The 23,509-nt window shown below is 34.7% G+C and overlaps 1 protein-coding gene across 7 annotated transcripts in view; it reads left to right on the top strand.

Moving 5' to 3' along the window:
* LOC114223147 (sodium channel protein type 2 subunit alpha) overlaps positions 1-23,509 on the top strand; it is an 81,101-nt gene that overhangs the window by 40,909 nt on the left and 16,683 nt on the right. For all 7 annotated transcript variants that reach the window (XM_028121951.1, XM_088022137.1, XM_028121924.1 and 4 more), the window contains exons 16-19: positions 4,911-5,390; positions 15,633-15,753; positions 20,075-20,229; positions 21,809-21,982. In XM_028121951.1, coding sequence (XP_027977752.1) covers positions 4,911-5,390; positions 15,633-15,753; positions 20,075-20,229; positions 21,809-21,982 — 930 coding nt within the window. The remainder of the gene's footprint in view (positions 1-4,910; positions 5,391-15,632; positions 15,754-20,074; positions 20,230-21,808; positions 21,983-23,509) is intronic.

Raw genomic sequence — 23,509 nt, 5'->3', positions numbered from 1 at the left:
TATATGTTTTTGGCTTTTTTAAAATCAATGCTTAATTATTCAGTATTGCAGGAGCCACATATAGTTTAGACCATTGAGACCCACATAAACTTTTTAAAAAATATTTTATTGTTTATTTTTATTTTTTCCAGTTTTATATAATTGACATATAACATATAACATATAGCATATAACAAACTGTTAAAATACCGTTTGAACCAGAGTTGTTCTTCATCACTATACTTCTTACTATTCCGTGGAGAGGGCCATTTCTGGCTTTTATCTTTTAGTTCTTGTATTAAAGCATGGATGTGTTACTAAGAATAATCACTCACTTTATTTTTAAGTATCAACAATTGTATCACTTGAAGATCTTTCAGATTTGGGTTTCCTGCAAATTGGAGTTAAAAAAAAATTAACGATCATCTCAATCCGTTAAAAGCACATGAGTTATTTGGTGCCTAGGAACTACAGTATCAGCAAGTAACACTGACTCAAGAATCACTTATTATCATGTCTATGTCAAATGAACCATTCCCAATACATCTTTACTGAGTCCTGGAGGCATGGAAAAGGTGATAAGAAGATACATATATGTATCTATATATATATATATATATATATACACACCATGATATGACTTACTCAAACAGGAGTAAAGATAGAAGTATCTAATATGTGTCAAAAATGTAAAAACAAAGTGCTATATGTCAAGTTCACAAAGTGGAAACATTGCTTTGGCAAAGATAATCAAGGCAGGTTTTGTCAAGGAGTTTGAACCTGAATTATCTTTAATTAAGATGTAAGATTTAGCTTGGTCAGAAGAAAAGTAGACTGTCACAAGCCAAGCAATAGTAGACCCAGTGGATGGGGAAGAGAAGACAATAGACTCAATGAGGGGGATCAGGTTCTTATACTTTACATATTAAGTAATTATTCTGAGTGGATTGATTAAGTTCCAATCCAGTGGACTAGAACAAGGACTGACATAACCATATTTTAAAATATGTAATTTATAGACTTAATTTCCTTTCACATAAAAGTAACCTCCAATTCCCCCAAAGGAAGAAAACAGGGAGAGGAAAAAAGGCAAAAGGTAATCAATTCATTTGCAGATTTCAGCCTCTTCAATATTAGCTTAGATAATGCAGACCTATTTTTGAAGTAACAAGAAACATGAGCACTGTGCAATCCAGAAGTGTGAACAGTGACTTAAAACAACAAATATTTATTATCTCTAGTTTCTGTGGATCATAAATTTGGTAGCAGCTTAACTGGGTGGTACTGGCTCAGGTTTGTCATAAGGTCGTTATCAAGTTGTTGGCTAGAGCCCCAGTTATCTTGACTGAAGCTGGAAGGTCAGCTTCCAAGAAGCCTCCTTCTCGTAGCTTTTGACAGGAAGTCCCAGTTACCTGTTGGCTGTTGGCACAAGGCCTCAGTTCCTCTCCACATGGACCTCTCCACAGGATTGTTGACTGTCTTTAGGACCTGCATTGGGCTTCTCCTAGACAGGTGACAGGAGAGAGAAGGCAAGGAGAAGGCTTTGTTTGTGTTCTAATCTTGGGTCCTACACTGTCCCTTCTGCCATATTGTATTCATCAGAGCTAGTCACTAAGAAAAACTCACACTTAAGAAGGAATTAGGCTTTAACTTTTGAATGGAGGAGTAACAAATAATTTGTAGATATATTTTATAGCCACCGCCAACCCCAATACAATTTGCTTGCTTTCAGGGAAGTACAGGATTGCGTAGAACAGGAAGAAATAGTCCTGGGGAGAGATACACAGAGCAGAAACAAAAAGTCACAGGCTTGTATTATAGATCTGGTTTGATTTTATGTATATATACATATATATTTGTCATATATTGGAAGAAAAGAAGAAAAGGCAAAGAACAGAATCCTTTATGACAACAATGAATGAACAGATCAAACTGCAGCAGGGAATCCATAGTCGGAGTAGTAGAAATTTAAGTGTAGGCTTAGACTGTGTAGAGTTTAATTTATGAAAAGGCCAATTGTGCATAACAAAATTGGATTTTTTTGTAGGCAATTCAGAGCTACAGATGGGTTTTTATTAGGAAGCTAACAATGAGCAAGTGGAAAATGCAAAATGGATTTAAAGAGAAAAAAATTCAACATATTCCATATAATCTATTAATTTGCAGAAATAAGACAAATCTGACGTAATTTTACAGAAGATTCAAATTGAAAAGAGAATTTCAGAAGCATCGATACCTATGGATGACATTTAATATAAATTTGGATTACTCTAGGGTACTTGTATGGCTCAGTCGGTTAAGTGTCTGCATTCAGCTCAGGTCATGATCCCAGGGTCCTGGGATTGAGCCCCTCCCCCCACTTCAGGGTCCCTTCTCAGCAGGGAGTCTGCTTCTCCCTCTCTTTCTGCCCATCCCCCTTCTTGTGCGCTCTATCTCTCTCAAATAAATAAAATCTTTTTTAAAAAAATTTGGATTACTGTATATGATTAAAGAGATATAGTCTGTAAAATAATCCTTTCCTTCTACATGCATACACTGAAATTCTGTACCTTTAAGGAAAAAATTAAAGGCTCTCCTTTCTCTTTTGACTATTAGCTTAAAAAGTTCCCCCTTTTGGGATATCCTGGATATTATTTCTGGAGTAGGTAAGGTAGTAATAATATCTGTCATTTTTACCACCAGTAAGGAAATGTGTTCATATTACATATGCTTAAACAAGGTTGAATGGACTTTGTGCACTGCCTCCTATAATTTTTCTTTTTCATCCTCACTGAAGAGAGAAAGGTCCCCCAAAGGCAAGCTGACATAACCCCTTTTGAACTCCCATAAACTTCTGACGGTGCTCCACCACAAGAAGTGTCAGTAATCACTGCCATGACTGGTCCACAGACAAGACAGAGACGGGGCCACAGACTGCCCCACACTCATTCTAACAAGAAAGGGGAGCGGGCCATACAGCTATAACAGTAAATGACACACTTAGAAATAGAGTCCTTGCCTCAGTACTTCAAAGAGGAAGTATAAGTTGTATCTCACTCTGGGAGGGTCGATTGATACATATCAAGAAAAATTTCCTAATAGACAAAGACAGTTCATTAATAACTTTCAGAAATCAAATCTAGAAAACAACTTTGACACCAAAATTCAGTTTCATTATGGATAAACAACAAAATGTAGCATTTAATTTTTTCTTTTCATCTATTTTTCATCCAAATAATAAATTCAAAGGCAAATCACAATAAAATATAATTTTATTGGTAAAGGAGTAAGCCTTAGTATGAATACGAGCAGCCATGGTATAGCAATTGAGAAATGTCAATATAGACTCACAGATTATGTGAAGTCCTTACTGGATCTTACACATTTTTACATTTCCTATTACCATTTGTTAGACTAACTTGTAACTGGCTAAACAAAGGAGCTTTAGGCCTTATTAGCTTATTGGAAAGATAGAATGTGGTAAGAAAGCAACATCCTTTTCATTGGAGTTTTACTTAAAGTCTTTTCTAGGACTCGTCTTTATTACTTACATTTTGTCTTTGGCTCCCTTTACTACTATATCCTTCTGTGATTCTATATGCTTCAATAATCAGAGACTCATAAAATTATCAATCAAATCCTGAAAAATATTATGCAACTTGGTCTTGTGCCCATCTGAGTACCTGATTCATTAGTAAATTACATCTTTTGAGTACATACAATGGGTTTATAGTCACTAATCTTTTCACTCGCTCATACCAGTGGCCTATTTTTGGAGACTCAAGTTACAGACTAATTAGTGATTTTTGTCCATGGCAATATCTTGATTCCACAATCTTTAACTCAATATTAACATCATGGTTATTGTATAATAACATTTTTTATAGATATTTCCAGCCATTGTATAGATCTAGTGGCCATGCTTTTCTGAACCAAAGACTGTGACTTTTGGTCTAACAATAGGCATATTTTTTTTTTCTAATTTGGTAAGTTGTCTGGTGCAAAAATTGGTAAAAATACATAAAACAAAATCATGTTTAAATGTATTACAATTATCTTTGCTTTTAGGAATAAAGTTAAAATAAATTATCAGTGTCCTGGAAAATCCAAGTTACATGGGGAAAATACTTAGCATCCCAAATAAAACTTCTTTTTCTTTGTTCACTGTTATAGTTATCTAGATAACTAAGATTTCTCTTTTGGAACTGAACTTAATTTAGAAGTTTCACATAGTAGTGGTTTCAGTAATTTTGTAATGACTAAAAAGGAAATAGTGTTAATAGTATTACTTGATATTGGACAGGTATTTATTTCATTAATTTTTTTTCAGGATAGTTTATCACAAACTAAAAGGAGTATCTATTGGTAAAAAAATGAGGTATAAGAGCGATCTTGGAAAATTTATACTTAAGAGCAACTGAAACAATGCAATGTTTTCTTTTTTTTTTGAGTGGATTTGTATGTTTTTATTGAATTAAGACCAAGACAATCATAGCATATACAAGTCCATGTTGTTTTTGTTTTTAACATTTTATTTTTTAATAGATGTATATATTGATAGTGGAATTATTTTTTTATTATGTTAATCACCATACATTACATCATTAGTTTTTGATGTAGTGTTCCATGATTCATTGTTTGCGTATAACACTCAGTGCTCCATTCAGTACGTGCCCTCTTTACTACTCATCACCAGGCTAACCCATCCCCCCACCCGCCTCCCCTCTAGAACCCTCAGTTTGTTTCTCAGAGTCGGTAGTCTCTGATGGTTCGTCTCCCCCTCCGATTTCCCCCCCTTCATTTTTCCCTTCCTGCTATCTTCTTCTTCTTCTTTTTTTCTTTTCTAACATCTAATGTATTATTTGTTTCAGAGGTACAGGACTGTGACTCAGCAGTCTTGCACACTTCACAGCGCTCACCATTTTCATCACCTATTTTCCTACTGTGTGTAGGTTCTGAACCTCTTCCTGGCCTTGCTCCTGAGTTCATTCAGTTCCGACAACCTCGCCGCCACTGACGATGATAATGAAATGAACAATCTCCAGATTGCCGTGGGAAGAATGCAGAAGGGAATCGATTATGTTAAAAGAAAACTACGTGAATTTATTCAGAAAGCCTTTGTTAGAAAGCAGAAAGCCTTAGATGAAATTAAACCTCTTGAAGATCTGAATAACAAAAAAGACAGCTGTATTTCCAACCACACCACTATAGAAATAGGCAAAGATCTCAATTATCTCAAAGATGGGAATGGGACCACCAGTGGCATAGGCAGCAGTGTGGAAAAATACGTTGTGGATGAAAGCGATTACATGTCATTCATCAACAACCCCAGCCTCACTGTGACTGTACCAATTGCTGTCGGAGAGTCTGACTTTGAAAATTTAAACACTGAAGAATTTAGCAGCGAGTCAGATATGGAGGAAAGCAAAGAGGTAGGAATTTTTAAATAAGATAGTTTAACATCACGTATGCTTTAAACTAGGAGTCCACATTAAAGTTATGTTTTATCTCTGTAAGAAAATAGAAAGTATCTATTGACACACTTTCTATGGCAAAATTGGTGGTAGATAAATTAACGACAGATGAAAATGTAGCCAGATATTTGATATGCTGACTCATTTTTTCAAATATTCGCCATTTTGAATTATTGATAATATTAATATTCAGATTAATATGAATTTAATTATCTGAAAATAATTTGAGATTTGTGAAAATGCTTCAGTTTGTTCATTTTCTTCCTTTTAATTCTCCCACAATGGTGGTTTTTTGTACGTACTAGAAAAATACTTGGTGAGAGGGCAGTTCCAATTCTCACTTGGCTTTTTTTTTTTTTTAAGATTTTATTTATTTATTTGACAGACAGAGACATAGCAAGAGAGGGAACACAAGCAGGGGAAGTGGGAGAGGGAGAAGCAGGCTTCCCGCCGAGCAGGGAGCCCAATGTGGGGCTCGATCCCAGGACCCTGGGATCGTGACCTGAGCTGAAGGCAGACGCTTGAAGACTGAGCCACCCAGGTGCCCCTATCACTTGGCTTTTATGAAATACTTCATAAAATGTGATCTTATTTAGTTTGCACAGGCATTTTTATTCATGAAAAATCTGGGATATTGGCTTGATACTTACATATAGTTTCATATTTCTGAAGTAAATAATTTTTTTAAGGAAATGAAGGTAGTAATGACTCATGCTGAAAATGTGTAACCCTACTGAACCCAGACCATGCTGTCTACACAAACAAGACTTGATATGTTAGAATATGTAAAATTCTGAGTTTATCAACTACAGTACCAGTCTCGGCAGTTTAAAGTATTCTTTGATTTACTAGAAAAGTATGAGTACCACAGTATGCTTTTAATTTGTTTCTAGGTTAATAAGCACAGAGTTGGGGATAAAGAGAAGAAAGAATTTAAACCCTTAGTGTTGAATTGTTTAACCATACAAAAATGAAAACAGAATTCCCAGTGATTAAAGCTTGCATAAGCAAATAAAAATAACAGCCAAAGGCAAAGATTCATCCTTTCTTGTCTTTTGAATTGGTTGACAGGAAGAGAAAGACCTCCAATACTATTTTCATTCTAAGAAAGACAGAGGACTGGGGAGCTTGAGGCACTGAAGGATAAAATTTAAGTAGTGTAACAGTCACAAAAATTGGACATTAGTTAATAAAATTATGAACAAAAATATATTTCTATGAAGGAAACCTTAGCTGTTTCAGTCAGTATTCCCATGTTGATTACCTAAAATTACTGAAGAATATGCTATTTTTCATTCTTTCTTGTTTTAAGATAAGTATTGTTAATTCTGTGATTAGGTAGAAGTAGATGTTAAACATGAAATCCAGAGAAAGTTTATTTATTTATTTATTTTTATTATGTTATGTTAATCACCATACATTACATCATTAGTTTTTGATGTAGTGTTCCATGATTCATTGTTTGCGTATAACACCCAGGGCTCCATGCAGAACGTGCCCTCCTTAATACCCATCACCAGGCTAACCCATTCCCCCACCCGCCTCCCCTCTAAAACCCTCAGTTTGTTTCTTAGAGTCCATAGTCTCTCATGGTTCGTCTCCCCTTCCGATTTCCCCCGCTTCATTCTTCCCCTCCTGCTATCTTCTTCTTCTTTTTTTAACATATTTTATTTATTTGAAAGAGAGAGAGTGAATGAGAGAAAGCATGAGCAGGGGAAGAGGGAGAAGCAGACTCCCCGCTGAGCAGGGAGCCCGATGTGAGGCTCGATCCCAAGACCCTGGGATCGTGACCTGAGCCAAAGGCAGTCGCTTAACCGACTGAGCCACTCAGGCACTCCAGAAAAAGTTTAAATATAGGTGTTAAAATTAACAGGTAAATAACAAGGCCATAGTTATTAGTTTCACAAAATAAGTGATGTGATTCAAGGGGAAAATTATAAAACTTTATAGCCTGAGGCAACGAATTGCTGTAACTAGTTGAACTCAAATGTTTACTAATAAGGCCATTATTTTAAAATTTAATAATATCTTAATATATGGTTAATAAAATTTTGGATAAGCGTAGTTGGTTGGGCTATGCTGAAGGAAAGGGTGGGGACTAATTGTTCCTATAGTATATTACTAGAAATTGAAGCCAGCATTTAGAAAATAGAATTGGGTCATTAGATTTTACTATATATTCCCCTCTTGTTATCCTGACATTATACCAAATAGCAAATATTTACTGTAAGGGAAGTCAATTTTTCTTTTTTTTTCAATTTTTCTTTTTATGTATGCTTAATTTTAGAGTATTTCATATAAACCAAGAATAAATTATGAAGAATCAAATGTTAAAAGCATCAGTCAGTTTAAACCTTTGGCTAAGTTTGAGTATCTTTTGAGGTGTAGTTAACTTGACATCCGGTCTTTTTAATTTTCAGAAATTTTAAAGCCTCAGGCTTCTCCAAAACTGCATGTGTTTTTGCCTCACCTCAAATCCTTATATTTGAAATGTCCTGTCAGGTGGGGCTTATAGTAGGAAAATCCAGACTCTCTTTCTAGTTACCATTAAGCTTTTTCATTTGTTTTGTTTTTCAATTTAGTACTCCAAAATAACATATGCAAAGTCATTACTTTGGAATTGGAGGCAGAGAACTGATCTGCCCGTTGGAAATAGAATTATTTTATTGCTTTGGCTGTGGAGTCCTTTAGATTCGTTCTCACATAGAGATTGTTACCTGGTTGCTAAAATTTATTATTTGGAGAAATTTTCAAGTATATCTTGATATCAAACTTCCTAAATATAAACTCATAAAAAATTAGGGCAATAATCTAGGAAGAGAAATGTGCAGGTTTTAATCATTTGGTATTTTACCTAGTAGCTCTATACTAGAAAACAAAAGAGATTTGAGAGAATTATCCAAGAATTCCAAATATTCCTACCTGAAATATCTGTTTAGTGTTCTGTCTTCTAGTTATTTTTGTCTGTTCATTTTTTTAAACTGATGGGATGGGGTTGTGCTGTTAAATATCACATGTAGAGTAGTAAGAAATGGTATGAAGGTTATTGATATTCTTTTCTAAATAATTTTTAATTAAAGGAAAAAATATGGCACTTTAAAATTTTTGGAATGCCTGAAAATCCCTTTTTATAGGACAGACTAACCAAGTGGACTCGGAGGTTGTTTGGGTGTTTGAACTAAATCCTCTATGTCTTTGACAAAGTTGTGTGATTCTTTGATACCTTTCTGTGGATTCTCTAGAGCTTACCATGTTATAATCATGTATGCTTTAACTCAACATTATTTGACTATATTTAATGTAATTCCTTTTATAGTTTGCAATTTTGAATGATTTCTCTTTTAGAGTTTTAATAATGTTGAAAACATGCTTGAATGATTATTTTTCAAAGTGAAATTTACTAGTACAATATGGTGACCTTCACTGCTTACCATTCTTACTTCTCACAGGGGTAAAATCAAGCTGGAGCCATCAAGAGTGCAGCTCTGGTGTTTTTTAACCAGCCAGAGGCTCGTGCCACCACTTTTACCCAGGTTACCCAAGCAAGTTGTACATATATAAATATAATCAGTTTCTAAATGAATTTTGAGTGGCCTGCATGTTACTCAGCTACATTCCTTGCCCATCCATTGGCAGTAAAATAAAAATATGCACAGCTGCTCTTATGCTGAGTCATATAAAGCATGGTCAGGCAAGTCTGGCAACCCTAAGTTTTTGAAACAATGATATAGTTGCTAATCTTCTTTCATAGATTTTAATAGAAATTATATTCACTGAAAAATAAAAGTGCATGCCTTTATGGATTATTTAATTTCCATTTAATGCTACAGAGTTTTGAACATGCTAAGGGCTTAAAGGAGAAATGTAGGTGCTCTTTGAAAAACTTGCAGAAAAGCTTTCTCACCCCTGTTTTGTTTTGTTTTTTTAATATAACCCCAATGGGTGTACTTTGTTGGTAATTTTTTGTTCACTGTCATATTAAGTTTTTCTGAAAGGTAATCTGAAAAACAAAGTAATCCCTTATTCATGTGCAAACTGTTTAAAGGGTATTTTAATGTGATAATAATGTAAATGAATTGGAATGTTTATATTTTGGCTGCTAGCAGCATGGGTACAATTTTTATCTGCTTCATTACAGAGAAAATGACATTGTTTTATTCAGCAATTGACCAAAAGTATTTTACATTTAGAATATGAATACCTTGGAAATTCTGTTGATATCTACCCCTAAAACTCCTAAGACTGAAAGAAAAGGGGAAAAAATGCTTTTTGTATACCAAAAAAAATTAGATAATGGTCTTTTAGGTGGGAAAATAGATCTGGAATCCACCTTCTTTACTTGGTTGTTCCTCTGTCCTTTGTGGTTTTGTTTTTCCTTATTTCATCCAGACCTGCTGGGAAACTTTCTCCTGAAGAATATTATTTAAATATATCATGCACTACAAACTCCTATATAGGAAGAGAATCCTTGTGAGGTCCTTCAGTGTTTTTAAATGAAAGGACCTCCCTTGTCATTGATCATGGCAATGAGTGTAACCCACTTTGGGGTCCATTTGGTGGACCTTTGCATTTCCTAATGTTGAAATCATAGTTTTGTACTCAAATGTGTTAACCAAATTGCTCAGTGCGATTGAATTATTTTCTTAAGAAATATTAATTAAATACTTTGTCACTTAGGTGCAGTTTCCTCTTCTGCCATTAAAACTGTAAAACAACCCCAGTATAAGCATATTTGGCTCTCTGGAAAGGAGCAATGATTATGTCATTCTTATAGTATTCTTTTATACTTTGGAACAAAATATTCAGTCTCTGGCACTCTAGACTTTTGAAAGATAATGCCCTGTATATTGAAGAATGACATACAATAGGACCCAAGATATCTAAGCGTTTGCAATGAAACACAGATAATACGTATACACACGGACTAGAGAGAATTTTTTTCCCTATAATTTATTAATTCTTCAGAAAAGTGTGGGACTTGACTCCTTAGGATAATAGCTTGTTTTTCCCAGTTTCTTGGAAAAAAGGAAGGTTCATTTCCTTATTTTCTGAGTATTCCATATTCCAAGTTCTTGAATAAACAGGTATACCAAGAAAGTGATAATCAGATATATTACCTACCAGTTTATTTCGGACATTTATTGGAGTACATATGGTGAAACACAAACTAAGCAGAAACTGGTTTAAATTGACTTACTTATTCTTAACTCTTACATTATTACAGTTTTCAATGTCCTTGAATATGTCTCTTATCCTCCCTCAGGAAACATTGTCTGCTCCATAAAAGAGTATACTAAATCCAATACAAGGGGTGGAAGAGGGAAAAAGATGTAAGAGAAGGTTTTGGTGGGAAGGATTCAGTAAGAACCCACTTAACGATTTTATCCTGGAGAATGTTTAGTCCTCGAAGGAAAGTTTTCCAGTAGGATAGTGATTAAGGGAGAAAAAAGCTCTTAATATCCTTCATGTAAGAACAAAATGGACTAAACATGTGTGTCTTTGGGGCACTATCTATCTGCTGAGGAGTAGGCCAACATGATATAAGGCTTACTTTTGCGGGGCCAAGATGGATACTTCAAATCCAATTTATGGTTTGAAAATTGTGTAATGTATCCATTATAAAGACAGAAATGGTTTCTGGGTAATGTAGTATAATACTAATGATACTTTTTGTCATATGTTTGATTTTGCCATCTTCCTTATTAAGACCATAACACCAACAGTCCCTTTCTGGTATTAATATGCCACTTTGGCCTTAAGCTTATCCCAAAGCAAGCAAGATTATAACTTTCATTGTTCTAGTGTTAAGATTTTTCATGGAAAATAACCCAGAGCTCCTTAAATATAAATTTGAATTAAGATCCATGTGGAACAAAGGATTGCCATTCTTGGGGGTCAGAATATTTAGATACGAAATATTTGATTTAATCTATATTTGAAGCTATTTCGTTCTTTAAAATCCCAGCTCCTTTTATTGAGTCAGAGTAGAATATACCTCTTTTCTAAATTATATAAAATCTTTATAATATTATATACAATCTTTGCAATAATTATATTTCCCCTAAAAATGTATCTCAGTTTTATAATGAAAAACAAGTGTGCCTATGAAAAAAATAACAAATGATGTTTTCTCTCCCTTTTTCTGCTGTGATTAATTATTTTAAAAAATACTTTACTTTCTGAAAAAAAGACTATTACTTTGGCATGTCAGTGTTTAATAGTAATATATCAATGACATGAAAAGTAAAAGAGATAGAATGTTTAAAAATACAAAATGAGATATTATGTGCCTTGATATTTATTTATTAGATCATTTAGCAAATATTAGCATTTAATATTCCAATAAGAATCTGGCAGCTTTTCAATAGGAAGAGTCCTGTAGTATGAGATTTTCATTAAAACAAATGTTCATGTAATATTCCACCTGAAAATAAATTATTGCCAGTGCTATTCATAGCAAGTAACAATTGGCTATTCCTGTTTGATCTCTTTACTATCCTGATATTAGAATACATCATATTTTGTTAAAATTTAACTAGGCGAGGGTACTCTAACAATATTTAGTTCATTTATTTCCTAATAAATAAGCACAAAAAATAAAAAGGGAACCTAAACATTTATATTTTACCAAAGGGAAATATAAAACTTGCCAAGTGTGGAACTTCAAAGTATAGAACTGGTTCTATTTCTAGCCAATTCATATTTTGGTCTGTTACTCATGGGGTATTTTGCAGTGGATGATGCCTAGTTTGGAGCATTTGCAAGCAACCTTTATTTGAAAATTCTTCAAGTGCATGAGTTCTAAAGTTCCATATAATGATGTATATTTGACAGTTCTATTTGGTGAATTTGTGTGATAGTTAGGATTTATTATAATTATGACCATATCTGAAGCTGGAGTTTTATAGTCTTAATTTGATTCCTTTGATTTTTATAGATTCTTTACACATTTTAACTTTTACTTGACATATTTTATATTATGATATTTGCCTCTTATGTAATTTTAAGAAAGTCAATGGATTGATGTTATCAAGAAAGATTTTATAAATCACAGTTTCTTGCCTACATCTCGGTATTATTGTTTAAAGTAAACTTTTTGTTCATTTAATATTCCAATGAATATTTAGTTCTACTCTACATTAATACATATAGGAATATGAATATAAACTGAACTAATACTAAGTTCATAGTCACAAAACATGGGAATCAATAATATCACAAGCACTATCGTGAACCTACAACATTTAACTACATATCACGTCTACTAAATATTTTATACTGATAAAGGTTGGTTTTACTTATGAATCATCAAAAAATTCTCTAGGAAGTTCTGGTAAAATAGGGTACAGAAGATCTAGAGTCCAGTTACTGACTCACTATAACTTATGACAAGGTATTTAAAGCCACATTTCCTTCTCTAAATAGACACCAGATTGGTTGCTGTTCCACATCAGAGGGAAGATGGAGAAGGAGGAGATTGCTTCTCCTTAAAAAGATTCCATTCACCAATGGGACTGCAGATCTAACTATAAAGAGTGAAAAGAAAGAAAACACTGTCAGAATGATTCAGTATTAGTTTACTAACTCCAGAGTTAAACTACAGTTTTCGTTGTAGGCTGATTTTAGGTCTGAATAATTGAGAACCTGATGTTGAGACAACACTCCTAATTCTAAAAGTTGTTGGCCACTATTTACACAATTCAGAATCTTAAAGGATTTGTGTTACTCTGCACCTAAGTGGGGATTTTATTTGTATTCCCTTGAATGTAAAAGTATTTGATAGGCGGTGTCAGAAGTAGTTACTGGCAGAATAAAAGAGTCCATGCACTGGTCATTTATTCATTTACTCAACAAACATCTATTAAACACAAACATTGGTGATAGGTACTAGGGACACAGAGATGGCAAAAGTAGTATCTTTGCCTCAAAAGATTAAGTCTTGTGCTATACGTCTTCTAGAGACAAAATAGTTTCATGTTGCACTTATAAAAAAGTAGTAACCTGACCTTTAAATACACAAATATTTGACTTCAATAAAAAGACATTATTTCTATATTAGTATTAAGGAGCTGCACCAAATGAAAGGGGTGATAGTTGATGTTACAGGGATCCTCTGGAACATTTCAAACCAAGATTCACTGGAATTTGTTATCTGATGACTTCTCCCCATCAGTGTCAAGAGCTCACCTTCATTTTGTTATGGAGAAGTCATTCATTCATTATTTTTTAAACAATATTTATTGAGTACCTTTGACGTACCCAGCCCTGATAGGCTGTAATGCCATCATTCACTAATGCCAGTCTGAGCATATGGAGTACTTTGAATATGGAGCCTCATTTTTTCCTTGGGTTCGCCCCTAGGTCTTCCCCCAATCTCTATTTACAGTGTTACCCTTTTTTCCTAAAAGGAATGTTTTCCATTTCTTATTGTGGGCTGTCTGCAGTTAGATTAGGTATGACTAAGCTTCAGTTTTTCCGATTGCCATGTTTCAACATCCTGCAAAGGAAAAGATCAGTATCTTCAGCTCCCTGATATGTAACAATTTTATTCAAGTCAGATGAATTGGAATGAGAGGATAATTTGGTTATATCTTAGTCAATTACGTGTACCTAAACACAGCTATATTATCAAAGAGTCTAACCAAAAGACGAAGGATAAGAAATTAGACGTCTGAAAAATTAAAATATTGTATAATAAATATTCCCACTTTGACATTTCACCTTAAAACTAAATATATTTAAATTTTAAGGACAAAGATATCGTGATTATCTGTCTACTATTGTGATACACCTGGTGAGCAGAAGAATTCAACAAACTTCAAGCATTTTATAATATATAATCCTTGATTTAACTGTTTCAGTCAAATTAAAAAATAGTCCTGAAACTGGTTCTAAGAAGATAGACACATCTAATATTTATGCTTCTATCACTGATATTGTTAAATTACACAAGACAAAAGCATTTTCAATCTCATATTTATCATATATAAATAGTTTTACTTCATCAGCATCACTATGCCAGGTAAATATTTTAAATAAAGAAAATTATTTTCATAAAATAAAGGAACCAGCTTCCCAGAGCAGATCCATATAATCCTTAGCTCAAATATGAGTAGAGTGTTTCTAGTACTGACTACAATATCCACTTTGTAGTAGTTCAACATACTTCAGTGTGCATTTTATCGTGTGCTTACCTCATCCCCTTTATAAAGTAGCTCTTATCAGCTCAGCCATTTCCTAATGTTATGCACTAATGGTAATAACATTGTAACAGGTCCGGGAATGCTGTGGCCCAAACTACTCTGATTCCATGTGGCACTCATACCTGGCCCTGTGTCATTCCTGCAGCATTTTAAGACCAGGCTAAAGACTGGGATCCCTTTATTTTTAGCTGATCCCTTTAACACCCTGACCTGGCTAAAGTTTGTTATATGTCAAGGTCCAAAACAACTTCTTTCTATTATATTTTTCTTTTGGTGGTATTTGATGTAGCCTAAAGGAAACCAAAGTGACTGCCAAAGATTCGCTTCTCCCCGTATTAACAGGACAGGTAAGAGTGCCAGAGTAACAAGTAGTTTCCAAATGCACAATGAAACACAGGGGTGCATTGGCCAAAGAGAATGCAAAATACCAGCTCTTGCTATAAAGCTAACAATGTGCTGCTCTTTTCTGAATTAGAAAACTATAGAATATATTTAATAACAACCTAGTGGTATATGTTTTCATGTCAATGAAAAGTGGATAAATTTAGATTGTTGCTGTTTATGTGCATTGGATCAATCTTTTCTGCATTTGACATGAAAATACACTTGTGCAGCTTTCATTGGTTGGGTCACAATTTTAGAATAAAACAAACTATACCATTTGCAAGCTATTTTACAAAAGCAAGATCACAGATGACCATATGGCTCTGGCAGCTTACAAAGCTCTCTTCAGGATTTTATTTCAGAATCTCTATACATGGGCTTAATCAAAAATTATTTAAGTTGTTAGCACCATATTTTTAAAGAAAAAATATGCTGTGGCACTGCATCTAATCTTGTGACCCCCACCTCTACTAAAGCGGACTGGCATTATGTTTAAGATACTCTTGAATTACAGATCAAGGAAATGCATACAGAAGACTTGAGGTCACGCCTTTTGAGTTTTTATATTATAAGGAAAATATTTTAAAAGATTTTCTGTGGAATTGATTTTCAGAAGCTAAATGCAACTAGTTCATCTGAAGGCAGCACAGTTGACATAGGAGCTCCCGCTGAGGGAGAGCAACCTGAGGTAGAACCTGAAGAATCCCTTGAACCTGAAGCCTGTTTCACGGAAGGTAAGTGGGAACAATGCATATGAGCTCACTGGACCACTCTTACGTATGTCTTTCCCCATCTTCTAATCATCTCTATCTAGTGACTATCCGTTTATTTGTGTGGCTTTTGTTTTTTTTTTTTTCTGTATCAAAACAAAGATAATTTTTTAGAAGATAAGATTTATGTAATCAGACATTCCTATTTTTGTGCATACTGTTCAGCTAAGAAATGCTGCTAACTATATGGGTGTTTTAGTGGCCTTCTAGAATATTGAATCAGAGAGAATAACAAATCAAGCATATCTCTCGTTAGCTTTAAAAACAAAAGGAAGAAAAAATTTAAGGTCCAAGAGGTAATTTATTGTTTACTGTTTTGTCAGCTTACAATGGGGAGTAAATGATAAGTGTACATTTAAAACTGTCCATGAGTAATGGTTACTTGTATCTGTCAAGATTAATTTTTTTACTTGTTCTGAATGATAATAGATAAGAGATAATGAAATGCCAAAATATACTATGAGTTTTATAATATGGGACACCATGCCATCAGGCCAATAATACCAAGAGGATTTTCTGAAGAAACCTAAAATTATGTAATTTGAGGTATGGATCAGTTATCTCTTGAACAATAATACTATATATCCAATATTTTTGCTCATGAGTCCATGGCCAGCTAGATGGTTTTGCTGATCTCGGATAGGCTCTCTTCCAAGCCTGAGGTTTCGCATGGACTCTTGGGCTGACTCAGCTCCAGCTCCACTGCACTGTCACTCATACAGTGAGCAAGTATGTTCACGGGGTGAAGGCACAGGAGCAGGAGAGGAAGCTTAACTGCCAAAGCTCCTCTTCTGCCAGGTTTGCTCCTGTGCTGTTCACCAAAGCAAGTCACCCGGCCAATCCAGACTGTGTGGGAATGCACCGCTAATGATCAAAGAGACAGAAAAATTTAGTACAATTTCTTCCCACAAGATCAGAAATTCTCTTCATTTCTTATATAAATCCCTATTGTAGGTACAGGAACATTTCTCTAAAACCCTGGATATCACTTCACATTTAACTCATTTTTTTAGTTAACAGCTGTTTAATAATGCATATCATGTCTTAGTCTCAAATCAATAACATATAGTAATTGCTTAAGCAAAAATTTAAAAATAGAGACATGCCTCAGGGCTGCCTGGGTGGCACAGTAGGTTAAGTATCTGACTCTTGATTTTGGTTCAGGTCATGATCTCAGGGTCATGAGATCAAACTCAGCATTAGGCTCCACATTCAGCGGGGAGTCTGCTTGGGTTTCTCTCTCTGTCTCCCTCTACCCCCTCCCCCTCTCTAAAATGAATAAATAGATCTTTAAAAAATTAAAAATAAAGATAGCGACTGCCTCAAATTGCTACTAGTAATGCAATTTTATTACAACTAATTCTAAAAGTGTTTCATTTGGGTTATGCATGTTTACATTAAGAACACTAAAGCTGTTTTAATTTAAACTTTAAGCAAATTTTAGAATATGTAATTACACAGATGTTAGAAATCACAATTGACATCAGTGGATTCTTTCAAGGTTGTTACATAAGATTATGTTGTATATACTTGTTGATTTTGGACTTTAATGCATTGGTGAAAATAAATACTTAAATATTAATTGTGAATTTTTAAATAATTTCAGAGGGAGAGCTGTTTGTTCAGCATAAGTTATGCAGGAAGTCACTATTTGCTATTTTCTTCAAAAAGTCTTCATACATTCCACTGCAGTTACTTGATTATGAAAAAATGTATGACTTCCCAAAACATTCAAGTGGTATATCACAAAAATAATTTCTGTGGTATTAGTTTTTACTCTTAGCTTATCAGACAATTAGCTTATCTTTAGGGTCACAACAGACTCATATATACTTCAATAATAAGGAAATAATAAGTAATTATGCAATAATAATTATGGTACTATCAACATTTGTCTTTTGTAAAGTTTAAAAAACCACTTAACTATGAAATATTTTAGAATATATTCTATATAGGATATAGAATAACTTAACATTATAGAAAATAATAATGAATAATAGGTAGATGCCCACCAACCAACTTTAACAATTTGAATACTTCTGTCATATATGCGTCAGACTTTTTATTTAAGACAAAACAGATAGAGTTTAGGCCCATTTTGTTCCCCTTCCTCATCCCATTTTCTTCCTTTCTTCTCAGAAATAAACCAATGTCTCAAATTTGGCATTCATCATTCCTGCTAAAATTGGTCTTTTTCTATTAAATTGTTTTTTCATCTCATATCCTCTCTAGAGAAATAAAACAAACCTAAATTTAGTTCCATTTAATTTAATACAATGAATATTTTCAGGGCATATAAATCTTCTTGATCTTTTGGGAAGCAGGAATATGAAAAAGATCTTCCTCCTCAAAGAAACAACAAATACAATACTATTTATTTCTTAGATGAGAAGCTAATAACATTTTATAGCACATCATTAAATTTTCATGAAACAAAGGATATGATCTCTCCGACTGACATTATAAAGTAGCATCTGATAAATACCTATGCAGTAAAATATTATGCTCTTTTCAAGATGAGGTTTCCATTTTTTTATTCATTGAACAAGAGCCCTCTTCATGGTTAAAGCCTTATCTCGTGACCCATCTCCCGCACCCCAGCATCCCCCTATTCTGTGTGCTGCCAGGTCCTGTCAGCTCAGTGGTATCTTCTAATTCCTAACCACTGTCACCACTGTCACCCTTGTTTGAATCTCATACACTCTTTTTTTTTTCATGCACTCTTAACTCCTTTTTCGTCTTCTTTCTTCTATTCATCCAGTGGCTTTTATAGGCAGAGATCATTCTAAATCAGTGTTCTTATCAGGTAAATCTTCACAACTCCCAAATAAATCCTTCAATGTTTTACTCGTTGGACAGTATATAAAATCTAAATTCTCCAGCTGACTCCCCAGTTCCTTTTTTCAGATTGGCTCTTAAGTGTTTTTTCTAGTCTTGACTCCTAATTCTTTCCTTCATGCAACTTCTAGACCTATCATTAAGTGTTATTGATGTCGTCGTTTCTCCATTCCTTTATAGCTCCTGTACCAGACCTGTTCTTACATATCCCTCAAAGTCTAAGCTGAAATTCATTTCCTCTATAAAGCTCAATATCAGAAATAAATCTGTACCAATCAACTTGTACAATACCTTATTTAATTTGTGATTTTTTTTTGCTTTCTATAATTATAGAATTTGTGAACAAAAGTCCCCTACTTAAAATGCACACTAAAAAAAAAGATTTTATTTATTTATTTATTTGAGAGAGAGAGAGAGAGAGAGAGAGAGCGTGCGCATGGGGGGAGGGGCAAAGGGAGAGGGAGAAGCAGACTTCCCCCTGAGCAGGGAGAGGACGCAGGGCTCTATCCCAGGACCCTAGGATCATAACCTGAGCCGAAGGGCAGATGCTTAACAGACTGAGCCACCCAGGCGTCCCTAAAGTGCACACTTTTTTTTTTTTTAAGATTTTTATTTGTTTGACAGAGAGAGACACAGCGAGAGAGGGAACACAAGCAGGGGGAGTGGGAGAGGGAGAAGCAGGCTTCCCACTGAGCAGGGAGCCCGATGCGGGGCTCGATCCCAGGACCTTGGGATCATGACCTGAGCTGAAGGCAGACGCTCAATGACTGAGCCACCCAGGCGCCCCAAGTGCACACTTTTTTAAGAGAAAGTCTATGTTTACACATTCTGTTATTATACTTTGTCCAATACAATTCCTTGAATGCAACAGATATTCAATAAATATTTGTTGATAAGCCTTTGATCTAGTAATCCACAAATTACACAAAGATGTTTATAATATTGTTGCCGATAATAGCCAAAATTAAAGCAACATATTCAATAATAGTGGAATAATTCTGTAAATTCTGGTTAAGTCCGGTAATCTTATTTAGAGAAGTATTGTGAAAACTTTCACAGTTCTATTTACATACAATAAAAGGGAAATACGTATATTATACCATTAAGTGAACTATTTAGAACTCAAATGTCCGTGTATGAATGGAATCATAAGATAAGGACAAGATGGAAATACCAAATTTTGGTGATTTTATTTTCTTTCTGTTTTTCTATATGTTTTTATGATGTAATATAATCCATTACAACAATCACATATACATAAAAAATATTTGCTGAATGAATGATTTTAAAAACCATACAGATGATTTCCATTTGTGTAAGTGGAAGCCATCTTAAAAATAGTTACTTACAATATATCAGGTAATAATGTAGATGAGTCTTCCATCAATAGAAATGTACATAATCAAAGAGTAACTATTTTTTCTTCATTTACTTTGACTTATTGTAGACTGTGTGCGGAAGTTCAAGTGTTGTCAGATAAGCATAGAAGAAGGCAAAGGGAAACTCTGGTGGAACTTGAGAAAAACCTGCTATAAGATAGTGGAGCACAACTGGTTTGAAACCTTCATCGTCTTCATGATTCTACTCAGCAGTGGGGCGCTGGTAGGTGACATATGATCTGCTCCTTTTCTTTTACTGAAACTCTTTACCTTCCCCCTCAATGAACCTCTTGTTATATGTTTTTAAAATATGTTGCTTGTGAAGTACGAGACATTGTGTGATATTTTTAGCACAGTGTGAGCCTCAGTAAATAGCAATTTTTATTGTTGTAGAGTAGGTCTCAGATTGAATCAAACTCAGATTATGGTTTCTGTAATATTTAAAGAAAGATATTTCTGACTTTGAGTCATCAGAGGCAGTTCTTATTAAGAGTGATTATGCAGACATGATACAGGATTATCAGCTAAATATCAAACTGCTTAGCATAAGCTCCATTTTGCAGGGAATTCACTTGTTTTGTTCATGCTGATTCACTAGTGCCAATCATAGTGAATGGCAAAATAGTAGACTGACTTAATTACTGACTAGTAGCAAAGTGAAAGCATTAAAACTTAATTTATGTCCAATTTCATTCAATGGAAAGGTCAGTTTGGTCAAAATATTAATTAACATATGGAAATAGTGTGACCCATTTTCCCATTTGGTGATAGAACTGTGGCTGCATTTCTTTTATTTTTTCAATTAGTCACTACAGGGTTTGGTGAGTTGATTTCATTAGGATTATAGTCTTGTACCTGGAGGCCTCTAAGCCTGCCTCTGATTTGACTAAGAGTCCTGCATCTTGCCATGTACTTGAGCAAAGAGGGTCAGCCCTGCGCTTTTAATGCCAGGAGGAGGGAACTCTGTGTAATTAGTGCCTTTGCTGTCTTAGCTCTTGGTTCTCAGTTATACCCAGTCAAAGCTCACCGAAGTGCATCACCATGCTGGCACAATGGCTGGCTTCTGAGGGGCTTCCAGCTTCAGCTATAAATTGAGCTGGAGAGACTTTAGGCCCTTGTGCCCTGATCACAAGCCCAGATCCCCCTTTTCTCCAAAAAAAAAAGAAAATTTTCTTTTGTCCTTAATCCAGGCCACCAAGTTATCCTGATAGTTTTTCCTATAAGGCGATTGAGTTAGATAAATGATCTTTTCATTCCAGAACACCCAGAGGCTCCTGAAAATGAATTCCCCACACTGTCTCAAGAGCTCTGCAAAATGTCGCAGAGCCCGGCGGAGGGGGCTTCCCCACATGCACCACACATGTGCCCATGCTGAGGGAGAGAAATAGAGAGGTGAAAGTGATAACCCTCTGTTCCTCTTTCCTTGGGCTATGGGGGTGGGGGGGGTGTCTCCTTGCCTTGCATTTGTATTACTGAGAGAAAACATTCTAGTGTAATCAACAAAGCAGATCTACTCACACATGACTTTCTGCCTCCTGCTGTAGAGAGAAGCACCTGACAGTTTCTCAATATTTTTAAGCTCTTTGGGATATCCCGATACCCTAATTTAAAAATTATTTGAATTCATTGGTTGACTGAAGTGTGCCTGCAGGTGACCCTAAAGCACAGTGCCACCATGGGGAACACAAAGCCTTCCAGACGCAGGCCCCTGAGACGAGGTTTGCAGCAGGTTTGCTCTATTGAGACATCAGTTAGAGACAAGTTTATGACAATGAAATTACATGGAATTTTCTCACTGACAGGCCTTTGAAGATATATATATTGAGCAGCGAAAAACCATTAAGACCATGTTAGAATATGCTGACAAAGTTTTCACTTACATATTCATCCTGGAAATGCTTCTCAAGTGGGTCGCATACGGTTTTCAGATGTACTTCACCAATGCCTGGTGCTGGCTGGATTTCCTGATTGTTGACGTGAGTGTTCTGCACTTCCGTGTTTCATTCCATTGCCATGTGATGATAGTTCTAGCAATGGTGACTGGCATACAGTAGGCACTCAGTAAATATGTAAATATAAATGATGATTCCCATTTTCCCAACGAGAAGATACCCCAAAATGTTTTTTTGCTGATTTAAATTCATAAACTTTCATAGGTGAAACAGTCAAATGTTGCCTTACTATACTTATTGATTTCATTTCAAATTAATATTTAAATTCCAAGTATACAGAATAATATATTAATGTAGAAGTTTTGCTTTTTTCACCCTTACCTTTTACACAATAACTGTATTTAAATTCCTCACAGTTATCTTTGACATTAGTGTTTTTGTTATCACCAGAGCTTATTGAGAAGTGTTTGTCCCACAGATGGGTTACCAATTACAAAGAAACTTGGAAGTCAAAAAAGCAGGAGACATACTTCTTGATTTATACGATGGTTGAAACAGATTGGCTGTGGGCCAATTATTTAAAAGTTGTATTAAACTGCACTGGTGTTGAAAATAAAGTGAGATGGAGTACCAGAATATAAAATTGAATACCAGAAAATTTACAAAATTGAATACCAGGTTACTCTATGATTTCTGAGGGAGAATTTTGAAGAAGATCTTACCTTTTATTCACAAATATAAAATCTTAATTTAGCAAAAAAATTAAAAATCATTTTCATTTAGTTCTGGAGGTTTACTTCTTAAATACCTTTTAAATTAGTAGTCCATTCATAATGGCTAAAAAGAAACTTAAAGGCCTTTTGTTTAGAAAAGACTAGGCAAGCCAGTGGGGACAGGGGACAGGCACATGGGAGGTGACAGGATGATGTTCACAGCCAACAAGGGAGGAGGAGGACCCTGGAATTTGCAAGAAAACACAGTGCTAACTAGTGCATTTTAAAGATAATATTCTGTTGATTGTAATTCCATGGAAATTAAAGACATACTTTTAACTTGAAATATTTTGATATATAAAATTTACTTATCATGCTAGCAAAATGAAAAAATGGAGCTTTTCATGGAGAAAGTTATTTTTTTATAGTTTCAAATGAAAAAATATAAACTTTTGGGGCGCCTGGGTGGCTCAGTCGGCTAAGCTGCTGCCTTTGGCCCAGGTCATGATCGCAGGGTCCTGGGATCCTCAGCAAGGATCCTCTGCAGGGAGCCTGCTTCTCCCTCTCCACCCCAGTCATGCTCTCTCTTGCTATCTCCGTCTCTCTCTCTCAAATAAATAAGTAAAATCTTAAAAAAAAAAAGAAAAAGAAAAACTATCAACTTTTAATCCAGTTTGAGCTTTCTAAGCACCAAACCAAAGAAACGAAATATGAGGAAACAGTTCTTTGAATTTAAGAGAGAAGAGTATCTTTGTTATATTTTTTCCTAATCTGTCTATAGCAAATCTACTATTAAATATAATATATAAGGCTACATGCAGAATTACATCAAAAGTTTTCTGGCAATAAAAGAAGACAATAAATAAATACTTAAAACCACATATGATTGGATATTACA

Source organism: Eumetopias jubatus, unplaced genomic scaffold (genome assembly GCF_037043125.1).
Source record: "Eumetopias jubatus isolate StellerSeaLion01/CBP00866 unplaced genomic scaffold, mEumJub1_p1.0 scaffold_3, whole genome shotgun sequence".
NCBI classification, from domain to species: domain Eukaryota; kingdom Metazoa; phylum Chordata; class Mammalia; order Carnivora; family Otariidae; genus Eumetopias; species Eumetopias jubatus.
The sequence above is the reverse complement of the archived record's forward strand: the minus strand, read 5'-3'. Positions and strand labels throughout refer to the sequence as shown.